Source organism: Pantherophis guttatus, chromosome 1 (genome assembly GCF_059756535.1).
Source record: "Pantherophis guttatus breed Tessera chromosome 1, ASM5975653v1, whole genome shotgun sequence".
In the NCBI taxonomy this organism is placed as follows: Eukaryota; Metazoa; Chordata; class Lepidosauria; order Squamata; family Colubridae; genus Pantherophis; species Pantherophis guttatus.
The window spans coordinates 31,719,786-31,746,728 of NC_142063.1; the positions used below are offsets into that span (position 1 = coordinate 31,719,786).

Below are 26,943 nucleotides of genomic sequence, written 5' to 3' on the forward strand. Positions count from 1 at the left end.
GAGCGCAGGGTACAAATTACAGCAATTTGAAGCTCAGCTACTTACCTTCTAAGGCAGCCCCGGTAAGTAGAACAGCGGAGGTGCGGGAATCGGCTGTGCCACACGAATCAGCTGAGCCACAAAGAAGGAAATATAGGACAGAATAGGGCCTGGGTGGGCGGGTGGGGCCAGCTGATCGTCAGAACTACCGGTTCGTCTGAACCGGTCTGAACTGGCATCAGCCAAGCACTGGTTGCCACCCACGTTTTCTAGACATTGCTGCATGGCATAAAACATTTTGTTTCCCTTTACAGCCTGCCCACTTGGCTGTATTGAACAAGCCCATTTCTTTATATCATGTGTGGGATTGAGCAGGCTTGCCATCAACAATCCAATTAGACCAGCTGCCTTGGCTCCAAACTGCATGGTCAAATACAGACCACCCACAAACTAGCCTGCAGGACCAAGACTTATGCTAGATCCAGTGATCATGGGCCCAGAGCTACTCATCTGTGGAGGGAGACCAGGGAGTCAATCCCTGAATGGGAGTTCATCTGAGCATCGCTAAGTGAACACAGACTGCCATCCTGCTCTACTCCATAGCAGAAAGAAAGTTCTAGTAGCTGGTGATGCTCCAGGCAGAGGTTTTTCTCTATATATTTCCTTTGAAAGGGTGCACGTAGCTTACTAACTCTTTAGTTACTTAGGCTGGGCTGGGAGCTGTCTTTTCCACAGGTAGAGAGACCTCCAACCCCTGCTGATCTGATCTGCTTGCTGCATTCATGCGACACCAAATGTGGAGGGAATGTTCCGATGCCACCATGCCCGAGTATCAGTCTTGCGTACATAAAACCTGAACTCTGTGAGAATTCAGTCTCGTTCCGTCTGGACAAGTCAGAATCCAGCATGTTTAGGCAAGTAGAATTAAGTTCACATAAGAATTTGACTGTGTGCTTCTCATTGCACGCCTCCTCTCCCTTCTCAAAATTGCTTATGATCCCTTGGCCTACAGTGTGAGAACTCCTAAGCTAGAGCATTATCTTACAAGGAAAAATGATTACAGGTAGTTCTTGACTTACAACAGTTTGCTTGGTGACCGTTTGAAGTTACAATGGCACTGAAAAAAGTGACTTATGACCAGCGGTGGGTTTCATATTATGTTACTACTGGTTCGCCATGCACGCCTGGTTCACGCACATGCCTGCCTTCCGTACATGCATCTGGCCTTTGGCGCATGCGCTTTGCTCACATGTGCGCCTTCCACATATGCACCCAGCCTCAAAAACGTGCCTAAATAGGATGGCATAGAGCCGGGGGAGGGTGGGGTTTCCGCTACCAGTTCAGGTGAACCGGTCTGAAGCAGCTGAATACCACCTCTGCTTATGACCATTTTTCACACTTATGACCATTGCAGCATCCTCATGGTCACTTGATTTACATTCGTATGCTTAACAACTGACTCACATTTATGACAATTGCAGTGTCCTGGGGTCATGTGATCACCTTCTGGCAAGCAAAGTCAATGGGGAAGCCAGACTCACTTAACAATCATGTTATCAATTTAACAACTGCAGTGATTCACTTTTAAGAAATGTAACAAGAAAAGCTGTAAAATGGGGCAAAACTCACTTAACAAATTTCTCACTTAGCAACATAAATTTTGGGCTCAATTGTGATTGTAAGTTGAGGACTACCTGTATTTGGATGCTCTTTGAGAAAGCAGACAAAAATGAAAGAACAGACTAGAAAAAATATTTGCTTATTTTTCTTGGGATAAAACCAGTAAAGTTCTGCATTTTTCAATAGTTCCCAGCCCAGCCTAAGTAACCAAAGGATTAGCAATATTTTTGCACTTTGAATATTTTGGCTGCCTTTACATAGCATGCCAATCTGTTTTGTTTATCCATTTTTTGTTAACAAATCCCAATTCTCTGCACCATATAGGTAGCCCTCAACTTACAAATATTCATTTGGTGATTGTTCAAAGTTACAACGGCCCCGAAAAAAATGATTTATGACCATTTTCCACATTTACAATCATTGCAGCATGGTCAATTGTGGTTGTAAGTCGAGGACTACCTGAACACTACAACACACTACGTCTGCAACTTATTACCACAATTGGGACCAGAATTTTTGTTGCTAAGCATGGAGGTTGTTAAGTGAGTCATGCCAGGTTAACCTCTTTGACATGGTTAAGGACTCGTTGCAGTCGTTAAGTGACTGTGGTTGTTAAGCGAATCTGGCTTCCCCTAATGACTTTGCTTGGCAGAAATTGTCTGGGAAGGTTGGTGATCCCGTGAGCCTGGTATATTGCAACTATCATAAATACAAGAGACCTTCAAATTTCTAGGTTCTATCATATCGCAAGATCTAAAATGGATAGCTAACATCAAAAACGTCATCAAAAAAGCACAACAAAGAATATTCTTTCTGCGCCAACTCAGAAAGCTCAAACTGCCCAAAGAGCTGCTGATACAGTTCTACAGAGAAAGTATTGAGTCTGTCATCTGCACCTCTATAACTGTCTGGTTTGGCTCTGCAACCCAACAAGACAGACAGAGACTTCAGAGGATAATTAGAACTGCAGAAAAAACAATTGCTACCAACCTGCCTTCCATTGAGGACTTGTATACTGCAAAAGTCGAAAAGAGGGCTGTGAAAATATCTACAGACCCCTCACATCCTGGACATAAACTGTTTCAACTCCTACCCCCAAAACGACGCTATAGAGCACTGCACAGCAGAACAACTAGACATAAGAACAGTTTCTTCCCGAATGCCATCACTCTGCTAAACAAATAATTCCCTCAACACTGTCAAACTATTTACTAAGTCTGCACTACTATTAATCTTCTCATCGTTCCCAACACCCATCTCCTTCCACTTATGACTGTATGACTGTAACTTTGTTGCTTGTATCCTTACGATTTATATTGATATTGATTCCTGATTGGTTATTTGTACCCTATGACTATCATTAAGTGTTATACCTTATGATTCTTGACAAATGTATCTTTTCTTTTTATGTACACTGAGGGCATATGCACCAAGACAAATTCCTTGTGTGTCCAATCACACTTGGCCAATAAAAAATTCTATTCTATTCTATTCTACAAATTGCAACTATCATAAATGGCTGCCAAGCGTCAAAATTTGATCATATGACTCTGGGAATGCTGCAATGATTGTAAGTGCTAGGGCCTGTCGTACGTAATGTCTTTCAGTGCAGTTGTAACTTCTAATGGTCATTAAAGAAATGGTGGTAATTCAAAGCCTACAAATATGGCAAAATATGATTAACAAATTATGATGACACACAATATAGTAGCCAAAATCAAGCAAGTCACATTATGGCTTAATGCCCTGTGCTACCTAGCCTTTAGTTGCTGTATGAAGAGCCAATTGGACTCCCATAATAAGAATAAGAATTTATATTAAACTTCTCCCCAAGATGTAAGAGAAGTAGTGATGACTGGTCATACCTGCTGTAATGTACAGATGCCTCATCTAACAACAACATTTTCTTTAAAACCTAGTTCCTTTTGTAAGAAAGTATACTTAGGAATTGTGAAAAAAAAAGGATCAGGCTAGGTGTTAAGCAAAATACTGAAGGTATTTGGGGAAGAGCAAAGTCTGGCTAATTTTTCTGAAGAATAAAAAAAGTTTGCTCCTTTTGTTCTTTTATCTTGATAATAAAATTAAACAACACAGAAAATAAAACAGGAGGAAATAAAAAGGGAATACTTGCATATTATTTTTTCCCTACCGGAACTCTATGTGGGTTTTTATTTTTATTTTTTTGCTTTTACATATTTAAACAAATTAAATTTGGAAGTTCTCTTTCCCTTAGGTCCCTTTGCCAGCTTTATACATCTTTAATTCCTTGTGGCTAGTAACTACTACAGAAACAAGTTTCAAGCCTATTGTTATCCACATCTACTCAGAAAACCCAACGAATCTATTAAATTTCTTGAGCTACTGTTGCTTTTGATTTTATTGATTATCATTGGTTTTCTTCCCTAAATTTTATTCTGATAGGAAAAATGAGAAAAAGAACAACCGCCCAACGTGGGGCTCGAACCCACGACCCTGGGATTAAGAGTCCCATGCTCTACCGACTGAGCTAGCCGGGCGCTGCAGTTCCCGCTTCCTATACTGGATATCACTCCATTATTATTATTTTTTTTTCAATGAAGCGCGCGAACCTGAAAACGTCCGCGGTGACTCGGCGATCCTTCGTGAGCGCGCGCCCGATACTTTGTGCGGTTGGCTCCACCTCCTCGGGTCCGTAGCCTACCGGAAGAAATCATTAGTCGAGACGCTTGGAGGCGGCGTCCAATGGACGTGCGCGTTGTTGAAGAGCGACTGAGACGCGCGAGTGGGTGACCATCTGAAGGGGCGAAGGAAAAAAAAAAAAAGGAAAAGTCCGGGTAGGAGCTAAGAGGGTGGTTTGTTTTTGAGGCTTCCTTCGCCATGAGCTCCATCGGCACCGGGGTAAGTGAGCCGGCGAAAGAAGGGGGGAAGGAAGCCCCGGTGAAGTTGGAGGGGGTGGTGGTGTTCGAAGGTAGGAGACGAGGGGCGCTAGGTGGGGGGGGGAGGGAGGGCGAGGAGACGGACTGCTCTGCACATACGGGGTCTGTGAGGGAGCCTCGCGCTTTCTATGACGTCACCAGCGGTTGTCTGGAGAATTGGGGTGCTTATGGCGGTGCTGAGTCACAGAAGAAAACCGAAAGCGGAAGGCGAGTCTGACGGGAGGAAGGGAGGCGCGTGTCTTCCTGGAATAGAGTGGGCCTCGGCCTGGTAACTTTCCAGAGCGTCCTAAAACGCTTCCAAGCCTTGGCATCCATTGTCTTTCCATTGATAGGGCATCGGAGTACGGCTGGGGGAACCCGGCTAGCTTATTGACGACCCTCTTTGGTTTGAAAGCTTCCCTGCCAAGTTGCTACCTAGTGAGCGGCGTGGGCTGAGAATCTTGAAAGTGAAAGCCCCAATCATGCATTCCCTAGTCCAGAGGTCTTCAAACTTGGCCGCTTTAAGACTTGTGGACTTCAACTCCCAGAATTCTCCAGCCAGTATAGTATTATACAGTAAAGCCTATACCTGGCTGGAGAATTCTGGGAGTTGAAGTCCACAAGTCTTAAAGCGGCCAAGTTTGGGGGACCCCTGCCCTAGTTACTAGGTGGGGGGAAAGCATCCAGTTCATCAGCGACTGTCCTTTTTTTTTTTTTTTTACTAATTCATTTGTCATCTTTCAGAGTTAAAAATGTGGACATTGTTTTACATAAGGACTTTAGTCTCATTTGCTATTAGTGACTGGCCAAGTGGCAGCTTTTGAAGGCAGGATGGGTTGTTGTATTTCCTATGGTAGGTAGGACTCCCTATCTGAGGAGGCAAAAATTCTGACAGGTGCCAAATGAGAGTACCGGTAAGTCTGTTTGCTACTGTTCAACGGTTGAACAAATTTTGATAGCATCATTCATGAGTATGAAATCTTTTTTTTTCAGAAAGCACATTAACTGTGTTTGTATTATGCATCATTTAGCAATTTTTCTGGGGTTGCAAGATACACTGAATCATAAGTAAGTAATTCAGCTTGAATTTATAAGATTCATGATGTACACCTCATGAAGATAGGCAGGCAGGTGATAACTATAGATTTTTTTCCACTAATGCTGCATTGTAGCAAATGCTTAAGAAATGCTGCCTGTATTTCTAGAAGTTATAAACAGTCATAAAATAAGCCATAATATCCTCCATATAGTTGTCCAGTCACTTTTAAAATTCTCAGGTGCCATCATCAGCAAATTCTCCAGTTTAATTATGCTTGCAAACATGCTAGGCTAAAATATTTGGTGTCAGTAGGGAAGTTGTTATGTGTGAATACAGTATGGTGTGTTAATGTTAATCCATAGTTTATTTAACAACAGAAATTAACCAATTGCAATGATGTTATATGTGATCTCATAATTTATTTGTTTTAGTTTGTTGCCTAATTGAAGGGAATTCAAGATGGTAATTGCTTTAAGTTATGTTATTTGGCAAATTTGAGGTCTTTGCTAAAACATGGCATGTGACAGATGAAGATAGTGCAAATCCTGAGAGGCAAGGAGTTCCAAAGAACAAGAGTTGAAATGATAATACCCTTTTGCCTAGTAGTCCATGACCTCTTTGCCTCATGCAGAATGGGAACTCCAAGTAGACAAATCTTACTATATTCTTACTGGCCAGGCAGATTCCATCCTGGGAAAAACAGTGATTCATGATAAAAGGTTTGTAAATCGTTACTAGCACTTTGAATTGGCCCTGGAAGCCTAAAGGTAACCAGAGCAATAACTTTCCTAATGCTGTCACATTGTTATGATGAAATTGTCCTGTGAGTAAACTTGCTACCATATATTGAACCAACTGAAACTTCTAGGTTTTCTCTAAATGCTATCCAGTGTAGAATACATTACATTAATCAGTCAGATAAAGGTAATTCTTGACTTACAACTGGTCAAAGTTATGATAGACCTGTCTGGAACTACTTATGACCTGGATTCAGCCCACCAACCGGGCTGCTTTTACAACCATTTGTACCATTTTGTGATCACATGGCCATGTTTTACAATGATTTTACCAAAATCCAACATTTACTTCCAAGTTTTTAGCAGAAGTGCACCCATAGCAAACCATTGGTATACCTTAACAACTGTTGTTCACTTAAGACCCTGGTGGCTGCCTTATGACTGTTGCAAAACAGATTATAAAATCAAGTCGATCATCTGACTAAACGTTTATGATCCTTGTGACATGACTGTCATGGGCAAGTTCCATTATGGACATAAGTCAAGGGCTACCTGTAGAGATCGGAGTATAAGTTACCATTATCAATTCTTCTTGATCCAGGTAGCTCATAATAGACAAAACAGCCAAAGCTGGACAGAAGTCTTTCACCTGCTACTAATAGGCACAAGTCTAGGAGGATCTTCAGATTGTGAACCAATCCTTTCAGGTAGAGTGCCATCCCATTCAGAATAACTACTAGGGCCAAAGTTGCTGATTTTTTTATTGACAAAAACCAACTGCATCTTGGAGGGATTGAGTCTAAGAATACTTTGTCCTATTCAGCCCATTTTGCTGATGGAGCCAAATAATTCATTTAATTCTATAAATCGTGATGCATTTAATAATGGTGTAAAATGTGTAAAACACAGACACAATGATTTTCCTCAACCTGTATTCTCCATATACTCATCAAAATTTTCAATAGTCATATCTTCAATAGCTAGAGAGTTTGGGGATCATGAGGGATGTTGGTTGAAAGCTTAATGTGATGGGTCAGTCGTTATGTCCATTAAACAAATTTGCTGAGGCACACATATGACTGGAACTACTTTTTGTGGCTTTCTACACAACAACCATTAAGTGAATGCCACACTTGTTAAATGAACCCATTAGGGTGGGCATTGTTTTTGGTGGAAATCCATAAAAAATATTGCAAATTGCAGTCGTCACGACAAAACCTTGCAGTGGGTCAGAAATCTGATCCTAACATGCATTTATGTGACCAAAGAGGTGGTACAAATATTTACAATGGCTGGGGATGCTTTATGGGCTGTGAAACACCTGTTTTATGGTAGTATCTTTTAACATTGCAAAATGACTAATTGTAAGTTGAGGCCTACCTGTACAGTACAGGAACAGTTCCCAAAACAGCTATTGCAAATCATTATTTGAAAAGAGGTGCTTCATATTTTCTTACAAACTATGGGAACTGGGACAGATTTGGACTTGTTTGCCTTAAAATACAATATAATATGATTTTATGGAAATTAATGTGAATGTAGTAGTACTCTCAACACCTGCTATTAATCTGGATTTCCATAATCTGTTAAATGATTCTAAGCATAAAAAGTTGTAGTTTGAAAAGTTAAAGCAACTCATTGCTGTGCTTAGTCTACCAGCAGAGGTTGCTGTTCATTTATGTCAGTCAGTCAGTCAGTCATATGTAAATCACTACAAGCAAACTTAGTTTCAGCAAAACCAATATTTTCATTTTTCCAGATTGGAAAAACATAAAATATATGAGCACATTTGTTTTTGCTTAGTGTGTTGTTTGAACCAAAGTATGATTATTTGTAAACCATGGTTTATGGCATATAAATTTTAATTCAAAAATAATTAAGAAAACCAGAATTTAGCATGATGGACAGATCCAGCTATGGACTGATATTTAAAATAATCTGTTTTTAGATGATATAGAAGAGTGGATAAAAGTACTGTTTATTAATCAACAGTTAAGATTCGATAAGCATGATGGTATAAATCTGCCCAAGAATCAGGCAAGTTGTTGTTACTACATAGTAAAAAGTGAAAGATGATTAATATAAATGGCAATATTATACAGGTAGTCCTCAATTTATGATCATGATGGAATCTGCCCATTACAGTCGCAAATTATGATGGTAGTTAAGCGAGATGACCACATTATGGTTTTGTGTAACAACCCCCATCCCTGCTCCCTGATATGATTATTAAGCAGAGCACAAGTTACCTCAGAGTTGCTCCCTGCCTCAGGTCTCCCAAGGCCTCTCCCACCCCGAGACATCCCATGCTCCACTGGCTGCCCCTTAGGTTCCCTGCATGCTTTGGTCCTGGGTCCCATACCCTCCTCCCCACTCTCAGTTTCTGATCGTGCGCTTACTTTTAGAGGATCTCTGTACCTTGTATGAGGGAAGAAGAGTAGGCTGCTTTGTCTCTAGCCCAATGGCTCTAGCCTGGAAATGGGTACTATTTTTGGAACGGGCACAATTCATTGCAGCTACTCCAAAAACGGTACCCACTTCCAGGCTGGAGCCATGTGGCCCAGAGACAAAGCAGCTTACTCTTCTTCCCTATAACAGATCTCTCTTGCTAATGTGAGGTATGTTGGTAATTGGAAGAATCCTTAAAGTTGCCCTTTTTTGTCAATAGAATGGTCATATTGAATCCTGCAGCTACATGTTTGTTTTCCAAATTTTCTGAACCAAGCTGTAATAGTTGTGGGTGGTACAGATCTCAGCAATTCTGCCAGGATGGTATCAACACCTGGGTCCTTATTTGGCAGTTGGCTCATAGTTCACACAACTTCTTCCTGAAGGATGGCTAGTTCTGTTTCTTCTTCTCTTTCTTCATCCTTGGGAGGCTGAGCCTCTTTGTTGCTGGTATGCAGCTGTTTGTACATACTTGCCACCTTGTTGGTCACCCATATGTTCCCTTTTTTGCTTTTGATGTTGCTTTTACAAGCAGTAAAATCCTTTTTGACTTGGACATCATGCAGTCCTCTTCTAGCTGTTTGCAAAGTTGGTCCCAGTAGAATTTGTTGTCTTTCCTTAATGCTCTTTGGAAAACTGCATTCAATCTACTTGCTTCTATCTGTTTGCAGCTTTTATTCACTTGACTATTCCGATAGTTTCATCTAAAAGCCACTTGTACTTTTTCTCCGGTTTCTTGTATGGTGTGTTCAACAGTTGCTTCAATGATGGTTGATTGAATTTCTTGCTAAAGTTTGTCAGGCATCTTCTCAGCAATGTCCAGCAGTTCAAACTTATTTTTCATCTCAATAGCACATACGGAAGGGATTTTGGGGATGTCAAACTTCTTTTGATGTTGCATAATGTGACTTTGATTGTAGCTGCCAGTAATTCATGATCTGAACTGCAATTGACACCTGGATATGTGTTTGACAGCAAGGAATGGACTATTGATGATTGCATAGGACATAGTCAATTTGATTATGGTGCAGTTTATTTGGTGAGGTCCAAATGTATAAGTAATGCTTGTGTTGTTTGAATCAGGTATTCATGATTCAAAATTGATTTTCATGGCAAAATTGAACCAAAGAATCACTTGCATCATTTCTCACCCCAAACCCAAAGCTGCAAAGATGCCTGTTTCTGCTTGGCTGCCAGTGGTGTCTTTTGGGGACACTGTTTTAGAATATTTTTGTTGCTGGCATAGAAACCTCTATGGGTAGTTCTTAACTTACAACCATTCATTTAGTGACTATTCAAAGTTGAGTGCTTTTTCAAAGCACTGAAAAAAAGTGATTTATAACCATTTCCACACTTAAGACTGTTGCAGTATCCCCATGATCACGTGATCAAAATTAGACATTTGGCATGTATTTATGACGGTTGCAGAGTCTGCAAACGAAGTCAGTAGAGAAGACAGATTCACTTAACAATTGTGTTACTCACTTAACAACTGCACTGATTAACAACTCTGGCAAGAAAAGTCATAAAATGGGGCAAAACTCACTTAACAAATATCTTGCCTAGCAACAGAAATGTTAGGCTCAATTGTGGTTGTAAGTCAAAGACTACCTGTATTTCAAGCTCTGTTGCGTTAGTCATTGGGGCATAGACTTGGATAACTGAGATTTTGAGAGGCTTGGCACGAGATTCAGATAGTCATCCACTTACAACCGAGACAATCTACAAATACACTGCTCAAAAAAAGTAAAGGGAACACTTAAACAACACATTGTAACTCCAAGTCAATCACACTTCTGTGAAATCAAACTGTCCACTTAGGTAGCAACACTGATTGACAATCAATTTCACATGCTGTTGTGCAAATGGAATAGACAACAGGTGGAAAGCATAGGCAGTGAGCAAGACATCCCCAATATAGATGGGGATGAGGACAGACCACTTCTCAGTTCCTATGCTTTCTGGCTGATGGTTTGGTCACTTTTGAATGCTGGCAGTGCTGTCACTCTAGTGGTAGCATGAGCCGGAGTCTACAACCCACACAAGTGGTGCAGCTCATCCAGGATGGCACATCAATGCGAGCTGTGGCAAGAAGGTTTGCTGTCTGTCAGCGTAGTGTCCAGAGCATGGAGGCGCTACCAGGAGACAGGCCAGTACATCAGGAGATGTGGAGGAGGCCGTAGGAGGGCAAAAACCAGCATCAGGACTGCTACCTCTGCCTTTGCAAGGAGGGATAGGAGAAGCACTGCCAGAGCCCTACAAAATGACCTCCAGCTGGCCATAAATGTGCATGTGGCTGCTCAAACGGTCAGAAACAGACTCCATGAGGATGGTATGAGGGCCCGACATCCAAAGGTGGGGGTTGTGCTTACAGCCCAACACCGTGCAGGACATTTGGCATTTGCCAGAGAACACCAAGATTGGCAACTTCGCCACTGGCGCCCTGTGCTCTTCACAGAGGAAAGCAGGTTCACACTGAGCACATGTGACAGACATGACAGGATCTTGAGACGCCGTGGAGAACGTTCTGCTGCCTGCAACATCCTCCAGCATGACCAGTTTGGCAGTGGGTCAGTAATGGTGTGGGGTGGCATTTCTTTGGGGGGCCGCACAGCCCTCCATGTGCTCGCCAGAAGTAACCTGACTGCCATTAGGTACCGAGATGAGATCCTCAGACCCCTTGTGAGACCATATGCTGGTGCGGTTGGTCCTGGGTTCCTCCTAATGCACGACAATGCTAGACCTCATGTGGCTGGAGTGTGTCAGCAGTTCCTGCAAGATGAAGGCATTGATGCTATGGACTGGCCCTCCCGTTCCCCAGACCTGAATCCAATTGAGCACATCTGGGGCATCATGTCTCGCTCCATCCACCAACGCCACGTTGTACCACAGACTGTCCAGAAGTTGGGGGATGCTTTAATCCAGGTGTGGGAGGAGATCCCTCAGGATCCCATCCGCCACCTCATCAGGAGCATGCCCAGGCGTTGTAGGGAGGTCATACAGGCACGTGGAGGCCACACACACTACTGAGCCTCGTTTTGACTTGTTTTAAGGACATTACATCAAAGTTGGATCAGCCTGTAGTGTTTTTTTCCACTTTAATTTTGAGTGTAACTCCAAATCCAGACCTCCATGGGTTGATAAATTTGATTTCTATTGATAATTGTTTTGTGATTTTGTTGTCAGCACATTCAACTATGTAATGAACAAAGTATTTACTATGAATATTTCATTCATTCAGATCTAGGATGTCTTATTTTTGTGTTCCCTTTATTTTTTTGAGCAGCGTATATTTTGGTCATTGTCTGACAGTGAAGGAGAGAGAGAGAAAGTGTATGTGTCTAAATACTTAAAATATTTAAGTATTAAAATAATGTTTCTGCCCCTTAAAAAAAAATAGTAATCTGAATATATGCTGAGCTATAATGATTGCCACAAAGTTTAAATGAAACCTAACCTATAATACTTCAGAATGAATTTCTGATTCTTTTTTGGGATAGGAATAAATACAAAAAGAGAATGCTTATGAACTGTTTTTGCTAATCGGAATAAATGTTCTGGGACTATACTCTAAGGCTGAAGTCTGCATTCTTCTTCCTGGAGAGAAAATGCTATTGAGTTTAAATGACTTATTTTTTAGAAAATATGATTAGAGTTGTATTTTTATTCTCATACGGGGCTAATAAAGAATATTGTCTTCTGTGCTTATATTTGTTTAATAAGTACAGAATTCATTTGCATTTTGGAACCAACTTGTTTTAATAGTGGGAAACCATTAAATATTTTATTTTATTTATTTATTTATTATTTTTTATTCTACCCATTTCCCCTGTAAAGTGATTCTGGAGGATATTCAGGTATCAAAGGATGCAGTGAAAGGCTAATGAATACAATTCTATTATTTTTACTTTTTAAAAAGAAATCTAATTTGTTTTCTTACAGTATGATCTGTCAGCCTCTACATTTTCTCCAGATGGCAGAGTATTTCAAGTAGAGTATGCTATGAAAGCTGTTGAAAACAGCAGGTAAGATTTGAATTTTTATATTGTGCAATAATGTAGTCAGTTACTTTTGTGGATTCCATTAGGCCAAATAACTTAAATACTGTTTATTAATATTTTTATTTGAACCTTAGAAACAAAATATAAAGAATGAAATTATGTTGCAACTAATTCACTGTAGAGAGACTTCAGTTAATATATCTAATAGGGAGAGAGGGCCTATTGAGTTGGCTTGCCTGAGATGACTGATGGATCCTGTTGGAGTCCAGGAAGAGCTTGGGATTTCCCAGGGACCTGTCATACACTTCACTAGGCCTTCGCTGCAGTCTGGAATAGGCATGTGACAAGGACTATCTGATTGCAGTCAGTTTTTTATTCAGTTTGCATGGCCACCCACCTCAACAAGTGACTCTGAGAAATGAGCAATATTAAAATAAAAATAAAATGATATTGTGATAGAACATCAAGAGTTGTTGTAGGTCCTCTGTAGGTAGGCTATTGGTTTTACTATTACAGTTTTTTAAACTGGAATGGGGCATATGGGCATGCCAGAGTTTCACCTATATTATTTAAGATACTGAATTACTTATAAAATTGACTTTTGATATATCAGCTTTTTATATAGTGCCCCTTTATAGGGTTAATCCCATACTATACTGTACTTGTGAAAATAATTTAAAATTTGATTTGTCTAGAAGAATTGCCAAGAAGCATTGTTTATTACCTAACATGTAGTTGTGCATATTTTAAAACAAATGTTTTATTCAGTAATTTATTTTTTAATTGAGACTGTTTTGCTTAAATAGAATTAGTTATTAAATCAACTCACTATTTTAGATTTGGCTTTTAAAATTAAATATATTCCTTTAAGGTGTTTTCTTTTTATTAGGTTACTCAAGTATCTCCAGACATCACAGAATTAAAGAGTTTGAAGAGGCCATTTTGGCCATGCAGCCTAGCTTCTAGTCTGTGTAGCAGTACAAATCACATCAAACTAAATGCAATGAAGTATATTATATTTGACCAATTATTATGCTTTATTTTCTCTTCAGTACAGCAATTGGAATACGATGTAAAGATGGTGTTGTCTTTGGAGTAGAAAAATTAGTTCTATCCAAACTGTATGAGGAAGGATCCAATAAACGTTTATTTAATGTTGATCGACATGTGGGAATGGTGAGTTGGTATTTATTATTTAGCTTGTGGCTAAGTGCCAGCACCTAACTGATCTTGGCTGATATTAAAAAACTGGGCAGAGTTGAACTTGATTAGGAACTTCATGAGAGACTTAACTTATAGCCCTGGTAGATTTGGACATTTAAAAAGAATCCTTCTTCTGTAAACTATTTCTGTACTAATGCCAAGAAAACAACATAGATATATCCATGTAAGCACAAAAATATCAAGCTTGATTCATGAGAGACTTAACTCAAGTTTTAATAGAAGCAACCATATAATTAAACTGTGTCTTGGATAATCAACATGTAACTTTCAACTTGTAACCAGGAAGCAATTGGGGCAGAAGTTCTGGTTTAACCAGTTCTCAAAACGTGCCTGGCAATCACATTCCTGATACAAGGATACTGTCAGAATGAGGTGTAGAGATTGGCATGTTGAGTTTCAAATTCCTGTCTGCTTAGGTTGTGAAATGTGCTTCTATATTTCAGGCAGTAGCAGGACTCCTCGCTGATGCCCGATCTTTGGCTGACATAGCAAGAGAAGAAGCTTCTAACTTTAGATCCAACTATGGTTATAATATTCCATTAAAAGTAGGTTATGGTTTTATTAGAGCTACTTTTTATCACAGCTAAGAAAAACCTAAACCATATTAAATTGAAATTATTTTAGAAACGTTGTTTCCCATATTTATTATGAATAAATCAAACCAAGATAGCATCTGACTCTATAGTAACTCTAATCTACAGCCAGATTTATAATCCATAGCTTGAAGTTACCTTGTTTTGAAATTAATTATAGCTAATTAAATTACAGTTTGTTATTCTAGATAGCATGAAAAGTTGAACAAGGGAAAATAAAGCCTTCTGAACCTACCCATCTGCATGACACAGAGAGGGTAGGGCTGAGTGGGTGACCTTGGGGCTCACCACTTTTATTTCTAAACTATAGATTGAATTTACCTCAGTTTATTTTAAATGGAAATATTACTTTCAGTGCTCTAAAATTATTTTCCTTTCTCCCTATAGCACCTTGCAGATAGAGTGGCTATGTATGTACATGCCTATACTCTATATAGCGCTGTAAGACCTTTTGGCTGCAGGTATCAATTTTTTTAATATTATTCAGTATACCCTGGCATTAAAATTTCAGAGCAAGTAATAAATCACAGTCTATTTCTCCTTAGCCCCTGAATGCTGATAGAAAGAATGAAGATGTTCTGTAGATCTTATACTTGATTATTACAGACTTGAGAGAATTTTCAAAGCTGAAAACACACACTGCAAATAACATTTTTTTTGTTTTTGCACTGCTGGCAATTGCTTGCATTAGTTCCTGCAGTTTTCTTGGTGAGGGTTTTTTTTTTTAAGAAATGGTTTGCCATTACCTCCTTCCTAGGACTGAGAGTTAGTGACTGGTCCAAAGTCATCCAACTGGCTTTGTGGTTAAACTGAGTCTACAACTCAGTCTTCTGATTCCTAACTTGATGCCTTAACTATTATACCAAACTGAATCTATAGGCTCACCCTATATATTCTAAATAACTAGCAGTAATAAACATAATTATAGATTTGGGGGCAATCAGATTAAGTAGAAAGAAAAGCTACAAACCATCCAAAATAGCAACGAGGACACAGTGAGGAAAATAAACTGATACCTATTAGAGAATTTATTGTATAAATAGTACATTCCCAATTCACCCAGATAGATTTTTATTGATAGAAATTATGGATTCCTATTTCAAAAGGGTAATTGTTAAAAAAAAAAATCAAACCTTCAGAAATGTTACTGAGTACTCAGGGACTAGGTTAACACATGTAACATAAAATTTGCTCAAATAAGGTTTATTGAATAAATCACAATTTACTTGATTCGCAAATCCTAGATCATAGCAAGAGTACATTTCATAGGTGAACCTTGTTGAAGAACTGCAGAATCATTTCCAAATGCTCTGTTCTGTCTAGATGATTATGGTTTGCCTTTTCCAGGGATGCTTCTTGGTTCTCAACATCATCATTTTATCCATTTTCTATCCTTTAGGATGAAGGCCTCTTCCGCATGCTTTCAACCAATACATTCTCAACATACTCCTTATTTATTTACAGAACGTATAGGTCTGCCTATCTCATATAACTATCCCAGATGGCTCACAACAGTTAATAAAAACAGATAAATACAACACTACCTTTCTCCCTAGCCAAGGCGTTAATTAGTTCATATTCATATTCTGTTAAAGAGGGCATATTTAAAGCAGGAAAACCTATGAATGAATGTAGATTATTGCCTTAAGAAGTAATGTACCAAATTGTACATATGGTCCTTGTATTATTCCTCTACTATCCAGTTCAGGAGTGTGACTAAATTCTTTAATTTGGAAGAATAATAAAAGTGATTGGTTTATCGCTATGAATACCTTACTCTTACTTAGTCTTAGGAAACTACAACTTTTATTCTACGCCAAGAGTTACTGTTCTGCTTAATGCCAGGCTATAGTTTACAGCAAGTCCTTCAGTGAAACAACTGTGAATGATGCAGACTTTGCTTTTCTATAATTTATTGAAGATTGTGCTACATTTCTCCCTAATAGTTTCTAATAAGAAATCTTGATTTTCCAGCTTCATGTTAGGTTCCTATGATGATGATGATGGTGCTCAGCTCTACATGATAGATCCATCAGGTGTTTCATATGTAAGTATTTGGAACTACATCTCTTTAAATGAAAACCAAGAATATTATCCATGAGCTTAGTGAAAATAGAAGTAATTAGAATATAGCAGAAAAGCGTATTAATGGAGGTGAGTGTGAATAGCTAAATCTATTTAACAGTAAATAAAATTTTGAGAAGTATGTAATAACCATAGAGTATCTAAAATCATAAGCTGGTAATTGAAATGCTGATAGCTTTTATTCCAGCTGTGTTCATGGTAAAATCATAGGCACTCTACAGCAAAAGTGCAAAGTTATCTTATTCAGATAAAGATTTAAACCCATTGGCCAGTAGTAACCTTAATTCTGAATATAAGGTAAATTGATTAATCCACAATTCCTACTTCCTGCTTTTACTTTATAGAATAGAATAGAATTCTTTATTAGCCAAGTGTGATTGGATACACAAGGAATTTGTCTTTGGTGCATATGCTGTCAGTGTACATAAAGAAAAAATAAAATATATTCATCAAGAATCATAAGATACAACACTTAGTGATAGTCATAGGATACTAATAAGCAATCAAATCATACTAGGAAACAAAAACAATAGTTATAAAGATACAAGCAACATGGATATAGCCATAAGTGGGAAGAGTAGTAAGGATGAGAAGAAGAATAGTAATACAGTCTTAGTAGTTAATTTGACAGTGTTGTGGGAATTTGTTTAGCAGAGTGATGGCATTTGGGAAAAAACACTCATGTCTTGTTGTTCTGGTGTACAGAGTGTCACATAGTGTCATTTTGAGGGTAGAAGTTGAAACAATTTATGTCCAGGATGTGAGGGGTCTGTAGATATTTTCACAGCCCTCTCTTTGACTTGTGCAGTATACAGGTCCTCAATGGAAGGCAGGTTGGTAGCAATTGTTTTTTCTGCAGTTCTAATTATCCGTTGAAGTCTGTGTCTGTCTTGTTGGGTTGCAGAGTCAAACCAGACAGTAATAGAGATGCAAATGACAGACTCAATAATTCCTCTGTATAACTGAATCAACAGCTCTTTGGGCAGATTGAGCTTTCTGAGTTGGCGCAGAAAGAACATTCTTTGTTGAGCTTTTTTGATGGATGTTTTTGATGTTAGGTGTCCATTTTAAGTCTTGAGATATGATAGAACCTAGAAACTTGACGGACTCTACTGTTGATACTGAGTTGTCTAGCATTGTAAGAGGTAGTAGTATAGGAGGGTTTCTCAAAAAAATCTACCATTATTTCTACAGTTTTGAGTGCATTTCGTTCAAGATTGTTCTGGTTGTACAAGGCTAGTTGTTCAACCTCCTGTCTGTATGCAGATTCAACATTGTCTTGAATGAGACCAATCACTGTTGTATCATCTGCAAACTTCAGTACTTTAACAGAGGGATCTTTTGAGATGCAGTCATTGGTGTATAGAGAGGAGAGAAGAGTAGTGGAGAGAGCACACAGCCCTGGGGGGCTCCTGTGCTAATTGTGCAGGTATCTGATGTGATTTTGCTTAGCTTCATCTGCTGCTTCCTGTCTGTTAGAAAGCTTATGATCCATTTACAAGTGTGGTCAGGTACAGCTAGCTGATTTAGTTTAGTTAGAAGAATATCTGGAATGATGGTAGTGAATGCTGATCTGAAGTCTACAGAGGATCCTTGCATAGGTCTTTGAAAATTCAAGATTTATAAAATGGGCAGAAATGACAATATTTGTTTTTTGCTGTGTTAGAAGTTAATTTAAACCTGGAAAAAGAAGCAAAAAAATCTGCGGATTCAATTTCTCCCTCCATCTCTTGCCTCAAATGTTTGTGTTCAATAGTAATGGTGCTACTGTTGCATCACTATCATCCTCTGAATTGCTATATTGTTAAAGGCAGCTTCTAAATTAAGATCAACAAACTGATTTTTATTAAATGAAATTATCAATTTGGAGAGGATATAAATTTAATAAATAAATAAATAAATAAAATATGATGTTTTGAGAAATCACATAAATGCGTGTGCGCGTTTATGAAATATATAATTGTGTGCCATTTGTAAACTGATCTGTAAATATGTTTGTTTCAGCGATTATTTTTCTTGAATGTGATCCTTTTTATTTTTTGCTTTTTGCAGGGTTACTGGGGATGTGCTATTGGTAAAGCAAGACAGGCTGCAAAGACAGAGATCGAAAAGCTTCAGGTAAGACTATATTGTGACATATTACATACTAAAAGCAGTTCTTGTACAAATGTCTGATTTTAACTGGAAATCTATATGGAGGTGCTTCTGATTTTCCAGAGTTCTTCAGTCCTTTTGACAAGATAAAAGCAATTAAATCATTGACGTGCAATGACATACCTACTCTATCAATTCTAACTAGACTCCATCAAAGCATTGCTATCCTTGTAGCAGGTATATATAAATAATTGAATGAATCTACCTTTGCACCCTTTGTCTTATTTCAATCTTATGGGAGAAAAATCTCACTAAAAAATTGTCCTTAATCATTGCACGTTAAACAAGTAAATATAAAGGTGTGCTATGGAATAACTTTGCTAAGTCACAATATGAAACTTTAGTGCCTTGCAAAAATTTTCCTGTGTCACTCAGACCTTGTAAGAAGACATGGCCTTCCTTTCTATAGCTTGAATTCATTTCCAACCACTTTTCATTTACAGATAGAGTGAAAGCTTCTGTTTCTAAATTGAAATTGCTATTCCTTATTTATACTCATTCAAAGAAACCAGGATTGTAGGATTGTTAGAAGCACATGTATTCATTTATACTCATTCAAAGAAATCAGGATTGTAGGGTTGTTAGAAGCACATGTATACATTTTTAGAGCCTGAATTATTTCCTGTTCAGCCAGTCTACTTTAGATTAAAATAAATAAAAAACTAAGATTCATGCCACTTCCCATTTAATACACATGCCATAGAAAAACATAGAAACAGAAAACTGACAGCAGAAAAAGATCTAGTGGTCCATCATGTCTGCTCTTAAAGTTTTTGTTTTCTTTTTCATTGTTTTAATTGTTTTTGTTTTTTATCCTAAATTTAGTTACAGATGATTAAGCTACTACTTCCAGTGGAAATTGGTGTCAAGCTTCCACTACTCTTTCTGTGAAGTAATACTTTCTAACATTACTTCTCTCCTGTAGGTTTGAGGTTATGCCCAGGTGTGCCTTGGGGTTAAAGCAGCAACTGGAAATACTGGGATTGTAGTTGCTAAGCAATGTGGTCATACTTATGACTGCATCACTTAATAATTGCAGTCCTGGTCCTATTTGCAGTTGTAACCCAAGGACTACCTGTAATAGGATAGATGAACTATATCCTTCCAATATTTGTTTCCAGATCTTTCTCTAGAGCTTCCCGGTTTGGTTCTCCAGTCCCATCCAGACATGGTAGAATTATATTTTACATGTAGACGTACCAACACGTACATTTTTAAAATATGTTTTATCTCAGGAAGTTGATACTACTCAGGAATTGTTGGATGAACAATAAGAAAAATAAATAAATAAATAAATCCCAGCTTTAGTAACACATCACATTTATTTGATTCTGTTTTGATGGAATTAGTACAATATGGAATATAATCTTCATGAGCACTATTTAATGTAATTCTTATACTAAAAACACTATGCATTAGTTATATACATATACCCACACACATATATATACATTTTGAGGCCCTTTATAATTGATGCTCTTGAAATCCACTGCTGTTTTTCCAATAGTGTTTAACAATTAGTAAAATGCTAATAATACATTTACAGATGAAAGAAATGACGTGCCGTGATGCTGTTAAAGAAGTTGCAAAAATGTAAGTTTTTTTTCAAGTGATTCTTTCATTCCAGTTTTTAGGCTAAAATAATAATTATAGGTAGTCCTTGACTTATGTAATGGAGTCTGCCCTCATAGTTGTAAGTCAGTAAAGTAAATTTATAGTAAAGTAAATAAAGTAAATGTTGGATTTTGGTAGAACTGTCGTGAAATGCAATCACATTACCATAGGACACTGCAAATGTCTGTAAATGTGGCCTGGAGTCAAGCAACCAAAGTTCAGTCATATGACAGAGGTGGGAAGACTGTCACAACTTGGAATCCAGTCATAACTAGCCCCCAGTTGGTATATTGTATTTTGAATAGCTGTAATTCAAGGACTACCTGTACTTTTATCTTGATCTGATTCCCAAAGAAAGTGCTTGCATGAGAATATTTTATTATTCTAATAATGGGGCAGGAGATCCTACAGTTTAAATAAATTAGACACAGTTTAAATGAAATAAGAGGCTCTTAGACATCAAATTGGAATGAGCCAAAAAATTCATGTCCACGGCTTTTTATTCTTGATTTATATGAAAAAAATATGAATTTTTACACTATTTAAAATCTGAGAATATTTTGAACATAAATATGGGTAAAACATTTTAATACCTTCTAACTGAAGTAACAATTATATTCTCTAATATTTTTCCTTCTAGAATCTACATAGTCCATGATGAAGTAAAAGATAAAGCCTTTGAACTTGAACTAAGTTGGGTTGGAGAAAGTAATTATCACATTTAAATTTTTTTTTTTCTAAAATAACATGAAGTAAAGTCTTGCTCTAAACTTAGATATTTTATATTAATCATTATGATAGATCATTGTTTGAGGTATACAACTGACACAATGTTTAAAGAAAATATTGCTGAATTGAATTTATTCTCCAATTATACACTGTGTTTTAACTTCTTTTTTAATTCACAGTAACTAAAGGAAAACATGAAATTGTGCCCAAAGATGTTAAAGAAGCAGCAGAGAAATATGCTAAGGTAACTTTGGGAACTTCAGAGCAAGTGAAAATGGCTTTTAAATTCATACAATTCCAGATATTTTCAAATAGCTTAGGAATCAAAATTAATTATGCAGTTAATAATGAAAAGATTTAAATATATACTGCTCAGATCCCAAGACTCAATTTATAACAATCAAAAAACAGAGTCCAGAACACCTCTCCACCTTAAATAAGCATTAAGTAACATCAGAATTGAATGTGTCTATGTTCAAACAATATCAGCCTTGCAACTTTATGAAACATGGTGATGATGATGCTAGGGTTATCTCCTGGAAAAGATATACCAAAAAATTAGTGATATCACCTGGAAGACATTTTTATTAAATTATGTCTTATTTCAATCTTATGGGAGAAAAAAGTATATTTCTGATGTAATGTTGAGTATTATTAGACAATGTATAAAATTACACCAGAAAAAATATAGTGAAAGGCTGCTCTTGAATTTGTATCTACTTCATTAATCCAAAATATCCACATCAAATAAGTAATTTGCATTTCACTGTCTGAAAATCTGAATATTTATTTTTATTTTGCTTATTGGGTTTTTTTTAATAAGGTAGATAATTACGGTCTGATTTTATTTTCTTAACAGGAATCTTTGAAAGAAGAGGATGAATCAGATGATGAAAACATGTAACATTTTTACTTGAATTCATTTTGTAATCTGTACTACAGGCCTGCTTATATATTTGCCATTATGTATGTGCTAGACAATATTTTAATTACCAACTTGCACTAAACCATTTTCCAATTACTGTTTAGAGTTCTTTTTGAGTGATTGGTCCAAGAATTTATTAAAGGAAAACTAGAAGTGATGAGATATGATAGATCTGAATATTCCTTTACAAACAAGATTTGATTCCTACACATGCACATCTCCTAGTGTGTTTCAAAGCATTGCAAATTGTGTTTATATGATATCAAGTTTAATCCAGTGAGTACAAGATATTTGACATATTTGATTAGAATCCATGGAAACATGCAGCTTGCTATGCATCTAATTTGCTTACAGATTGTGCTTGCATTTATTCTAGGCAGTGGTTTTGGCAAGTGTTAAATAGACAGTTGGCAAATTTGGAAACAACAGGAGATGAAAAGTTCCATCTTTACACACACACACAGCCCAACTTACTTAACCTATCATTGTCTGGGAAGGGTTTCTAACTTTCTGGAGGAGAACCTGTCCTTTCAATCCTTAATGCTGATACATGGGAAGTAGCATTTCAGTTCATATATAATGTATATAATGGCTGCTTTTCCTGTTGTGATGAATAATACAGTCAGAGATACTAGACAGGATACCTGTGTGATACTTTAAAAAAATCCTGAAGTACTTATACTAGTTACTAAATGAATGTGACTAATATGAGATATTTCCCCAAAGTTTTATACTTTTATAACATTTAAATGAGAATGTAAAGGAAATATGTGAAATATATAAGCTTTGACTATTCTTTAAAGTTTGTCAGTTTGTAGTTTCAGAACAGAAATAGCTTCCCCAGTAGAATCATATCAGGCATGCCTTCAGTTATCACTTTCTAGTTGACATCTATTCTGGCATATTGGAATATGACAAGAGATGGGAAAACAGTATTTACAAATTTGGAGAGTGATAATGGATAGTGCTATTTTCTTCCATTAAACTTTCAGTTAAAACACTGCTTGAGAAAAAGTTCAGAAGAAAAAAAAACCCTTAAATGTTTTATTCAGTACTTTTCCAGTGAACTTATATAGCACATTAAACTTTTACATTCTCTTTTTAAAAGTTTCCAGGACTTTTCTAAACAGATTTTAGTTGTATTATATATTTGCTGGCTGTTCATGTACTGTGATGTATATGGCAGCTTTTGCCAAAACGTTAATAATACGGGCCAATTAAATAATTTAAATCCTGCTTAAATAATTTAAATCATTAATTTAAATCTCTTTAGTGAACCCATATATATTACTGTCTTCTCTACTTGCCATGAATTGTAGTCCAAATTACCTGGTTTTGTATAGAAATTATTTTTTAACTGCCCAAACATCATACTCAAATATTCAAAGCATGAGGTTGGGCCGTTAAATTATTGTTTCAATAAATAATTATTCAAAGGCACATGTCCTACCTTAAAATAAAGTATGTATTTTGCACTTAATTTCTATGCAGGCCACACTGTCTCACTTGTTTGCCATTGTAGATTGTCACCCAGGGGTTAGAGTTGCAAACAAAAAACAAACAAACCCTTTTTGACAAAGCCAGATACTATAGTCTTCCTGTTCTCAGTCTGAGTAGCATCTCTATGTTGCCATATTATTAGTAGCTGTAAATTAAGTTTACATACTTGTGCAAATAACTTGTATTTGGCTTTGGAAAAACTACACAAATTGTGTAAGCCAAAACAAAAATACAACAGCATGTTCATACAGCACCAATATTGCAATTTTTATCTCTTATAATCCCACAATAATAGCCAATCAATATTCTTCTTTGCTTGTTCATCAGTCTTGAAGGCTGTATCTCTCCATATTTACATACTTCTAGCAGAAATTTCTCATTTGTGACCTCATAAAACAGCTTAGAATTTAGAATGCCTATGTTGCTTCAAGCCTTGAAATACATTGCCTTATTCTTCAGATTGAATATGAATCATAGACATGTTTCTGTTTAAGGAAAGTGTAAGGCTACAAACTTAAACATGTCAAAAAAGCTTCAATTTCTTATTACAAATATTACAAATAACAATCAGAACCCAATGGTGAATGGGCAAGTTATACTCATGTACTTTGAGAGCAGTGCATCAATCAGGCAAATTCAAAGATTGGTCATCAGAAAAAAAAAGTTATGAGTACATATGCTATTAAAATGGCCATGAGATGCCATTAATGAGTTATATAAAGACAACACAGGAAAAAAATGAAAGCCAACAGCATGCATTGACTTCCCCTGGGTTCTTCTATTGGTTTTGAGATCATGAATTCTTGATAAACAATTTTGACTTACTAGAAATTTAGCAGGCACCTTGTCTTTACTATTATCCAGACATACTGAAAGGATAATACTTAGGATGGTACTGTGTGAAATATGTAAAGAGTTACAGATCAAAGTGTTTGCTATCCATAATCTGCCTAACATGCAGGTAGATGAGGAAACCGTGATTTGCTGAAGACAGGATGAGCAGAACAGGACTGGGTAACAAGGATTGCAAGCATCCCCGTGGCCCGTGACTAATTTTATTCTTTTTCTTTGCCCTATTGTTCCCAACTGAGAACTAATAAGAGTAAAGCTCTAGTCTAACTGCTTGCAGGAACAAGATCAAAATTTTTATTAGCCACTTCCACAATATGAATGTATTCATAGTCAAAGATTTGAAAGATCTATCATAAACATTTTCATACATATCCTAGGCTGTAAGGGTACAACCCAGAATTACTGCTATTACGATTTTAAAGTACTTATTTTAGAGCTTATAAGTAGATGAAATGCATCAAGCAATACAATTAAGTGTTTCATCACAAGTTACAATTACCATGATTCCAAAAATATTTGGCATATTTAAAAGAGAAAGACATCCAATAAGACATCTCAGTCAAAAGCAATCCTTTGTAATGTATCACTGGTTGAAGTCTTTGGAAGCAAATAGTTTAACAATACTTCAAAAATATACTTAAGAATTTGTTTCTGAAATTGGATGCTAAGTGTCAAAGAGCTGTAAAACAATGTATTATGTCCTACTTTTTTTCTCACCAAATCAGCATATTTATTTACAACACAGTATTTTATATAAGGTAAATAACTGTATGGAAAGACTAAAATAGAACACTAATCCAGCACCTCCAATAATAGGACATCTCTGCTATCAAATTGGGTGGATAAATACTGTTATTTATTATGAATTTAAAGGAAAAATATCACAAATTTCAGGATTTCATAGTGAAATATCCCAGAATCTAATTATTGTTCTATCCATGGATGGATAATCCTTTTGTGGCTGTGGGCTTAAAACATTTGCAGCACTGTACAGGGAAGGATAGTTGGTAATTGGCTATGATTGTATCATGCAGGCATGATCAAGATTTATATTTGAATTTCTTGGGTAGGGCAAGTGTCTTTTTCCTTCTGGCCTGTCCCTCATCAATTCTTTGCCACTTTGTTAGTATTATGGTATTTCTTTTGCTGATTCTTTGATATCTCCTATTGGGAACATCACACCAAGAAAGAGTCTTCCTTGCGATTCTGTCAACAATTAAAAGGTTAATATAATTCAGGGGTGTCAAATTAGCGGCCATGGGCCAGATGCATCACACACAGGCCATGCCCACCCCAGTTCCGCGAAAAAAACATTGAAAAACATCACGTGATGGCAACGTGATGCCACGAGTTTGACACCCGTGATATAACTGATAAATAGGATGTTGCTGTGCAATTGACCTATGGAAAGGAATAGTATGATTAGCAAGTGTTAGCAACAACAGCCACCCAAGTATTATGGGCCCAGTTAAATGCTGTATGATGAGTTCTGCATTTTCTGCCCAGATTCTGTAGTTTCAACTGGTAGCTGCAATTTCCTGAGGCAGAAAACAGACATAAAGAGCAGGATCAGACAATCTATTGCATCCTACTATATAGATTTTGGTCCGCAATTTCTACAGGCTCTGTTTCTCTACTATGGGGCTGCTGGGATGATAGCCAGCATTTCTGTATTCTGTGTACTCTCTCTAACTGGCATGGCTGCTTTACTTTGGAAAAGGCTTCCTCATTACTTATTTTATTTGAATTTATAATGATTTTCAATATTTTTAGATAATAAGCAGATGTGACTGCAATGAATGAATGAAGCAGAATCACACTGACTTACGAATAGTCCTGACTTAACAAATCATTTTACAATCAGTTAAAATTACCAGAATGGGCGCTTTATGGCTGATAACTGCACTTCTGGCTTTTGTAAACTGTTGGGCCCCTGTGCAGTTACATGACACTATTTCAGGTGGGTCAGTTTTATGACTTCTCACCGCATTCCTCAGTATTGTGTCCATAATTCGTTATGAGTTTTTTGCCTGTTTTTTTTGAGTCCCCCCCCCCCCAAAAAAACCCATTCAAACGAGTGGGTGTCTCTAATGACCACGGTATTACTTCCGTGAGTGCCTCAATTTATCACTGTAACAACTTAATAACTAATTCTGGGCTCACTTAACAGTCAAAAGTCAATGACTGGCTGGAATACATCCGATGAATCAAGGTTCCATCACCAAAGCTTAGATAAATACATCAAATATTAATTGCAACTGCTAACATTCCAGCCTTACGCCATAAAGCCCTCACCAGCTGTGGAAAGACACCCCTGCCCCAGCCCAAAAGCGATAGAAAACCTGAGAATAAACACCCAGTTACTACAGTGGACTTTCAGTGCCTCCACCGTGGTAGACTCCGCAGTTCCAGATTCGGACCGCAGAGTCCGATGAACTGCACAGGAGAGGGTCTTCTTCGAGCCCGAAGGACCAGCCAGGATCCCACCAAAGTCGGCCTCCTTCAAAAGTCACTCGCGGGAGAACTTCCCACCGAAGGGAGCAGCACAA

The 26,943-nt window shown here is 37.4% G+C and overlaps 1 protein-coding gene, 1 long non-coding RNA gene and 1 other non-coding gene across 4 annotated transcripts; 2 read left to right on the forward strand and 1 right to left on the reverse strand.

Moving 5' to 3' along the window:
- Window positions 1–4,042: 4,042 nt before the first annotated feature.
- TRNAK-CUU (transfer RNA lysine (anticodon CUU)) lies at window positions 4,043–4,115 on the reverse strand. The gene has a single exon. It is a non-coding gene; the product is annotated as a tRNA-Lys (tRNA).
- Window positions 4,116–4,204: 89 nt separating this feature from the next.
- Window positions 4,205–22,204, forward strand: PSMA3 (proteasome 20S subunit alpha 3). Of its 2 annotated transcripts, none has more exons than XM_034433477.3 (11): window positions 4,205–4,476; window positions 12,660–12,742; window positions 13,771–13,894; window positions 14,386–14,487; window positions 14,923–14,996; window positions 16,510–16,582; window positions 18,673–18,738; window positions 20,321–20,367; window positions 21,029–21,096; window positions 21,297–21,361; window positions 21,977–22,204. In XM_034433477.3, the coding sequence occupies exons 1-11, from the start codon at window positions 4,456–4,458 to the stop codon at window positions 22,019–22,021; spliced, it is 768 nt and encodes a 255-aa protein (XP_034289368.1). In that variant the 5' UTR covers window positions 4,205–4,455; the 3' UTR covers window positions 22,022–22,204. The 2 variants fall into 2 exon arrangements, with proteins under 2 accessions (XP_034289368.1, XP_087751764.1); XM_087895638.1 differs by lacking the exon at window positions 4,205–4,476 and adding an exon at window positions 4,558–4,721.
- On the forward strand, window positions 5,238–8,306 carry LOC148116374 (uncharacterized). The gene is made up of 3 exons (XR_015734599.1): window positions 5,238–5,407; window positions 6,871–6,976; window positions 8,218–8,306. It is a non-coding gene; the product is annotated as an uncharacterized LOC148116374 (long non-coding RNA).
- Window positions 22,205–26,943: the final 4,739 nt, after the last annotated feature.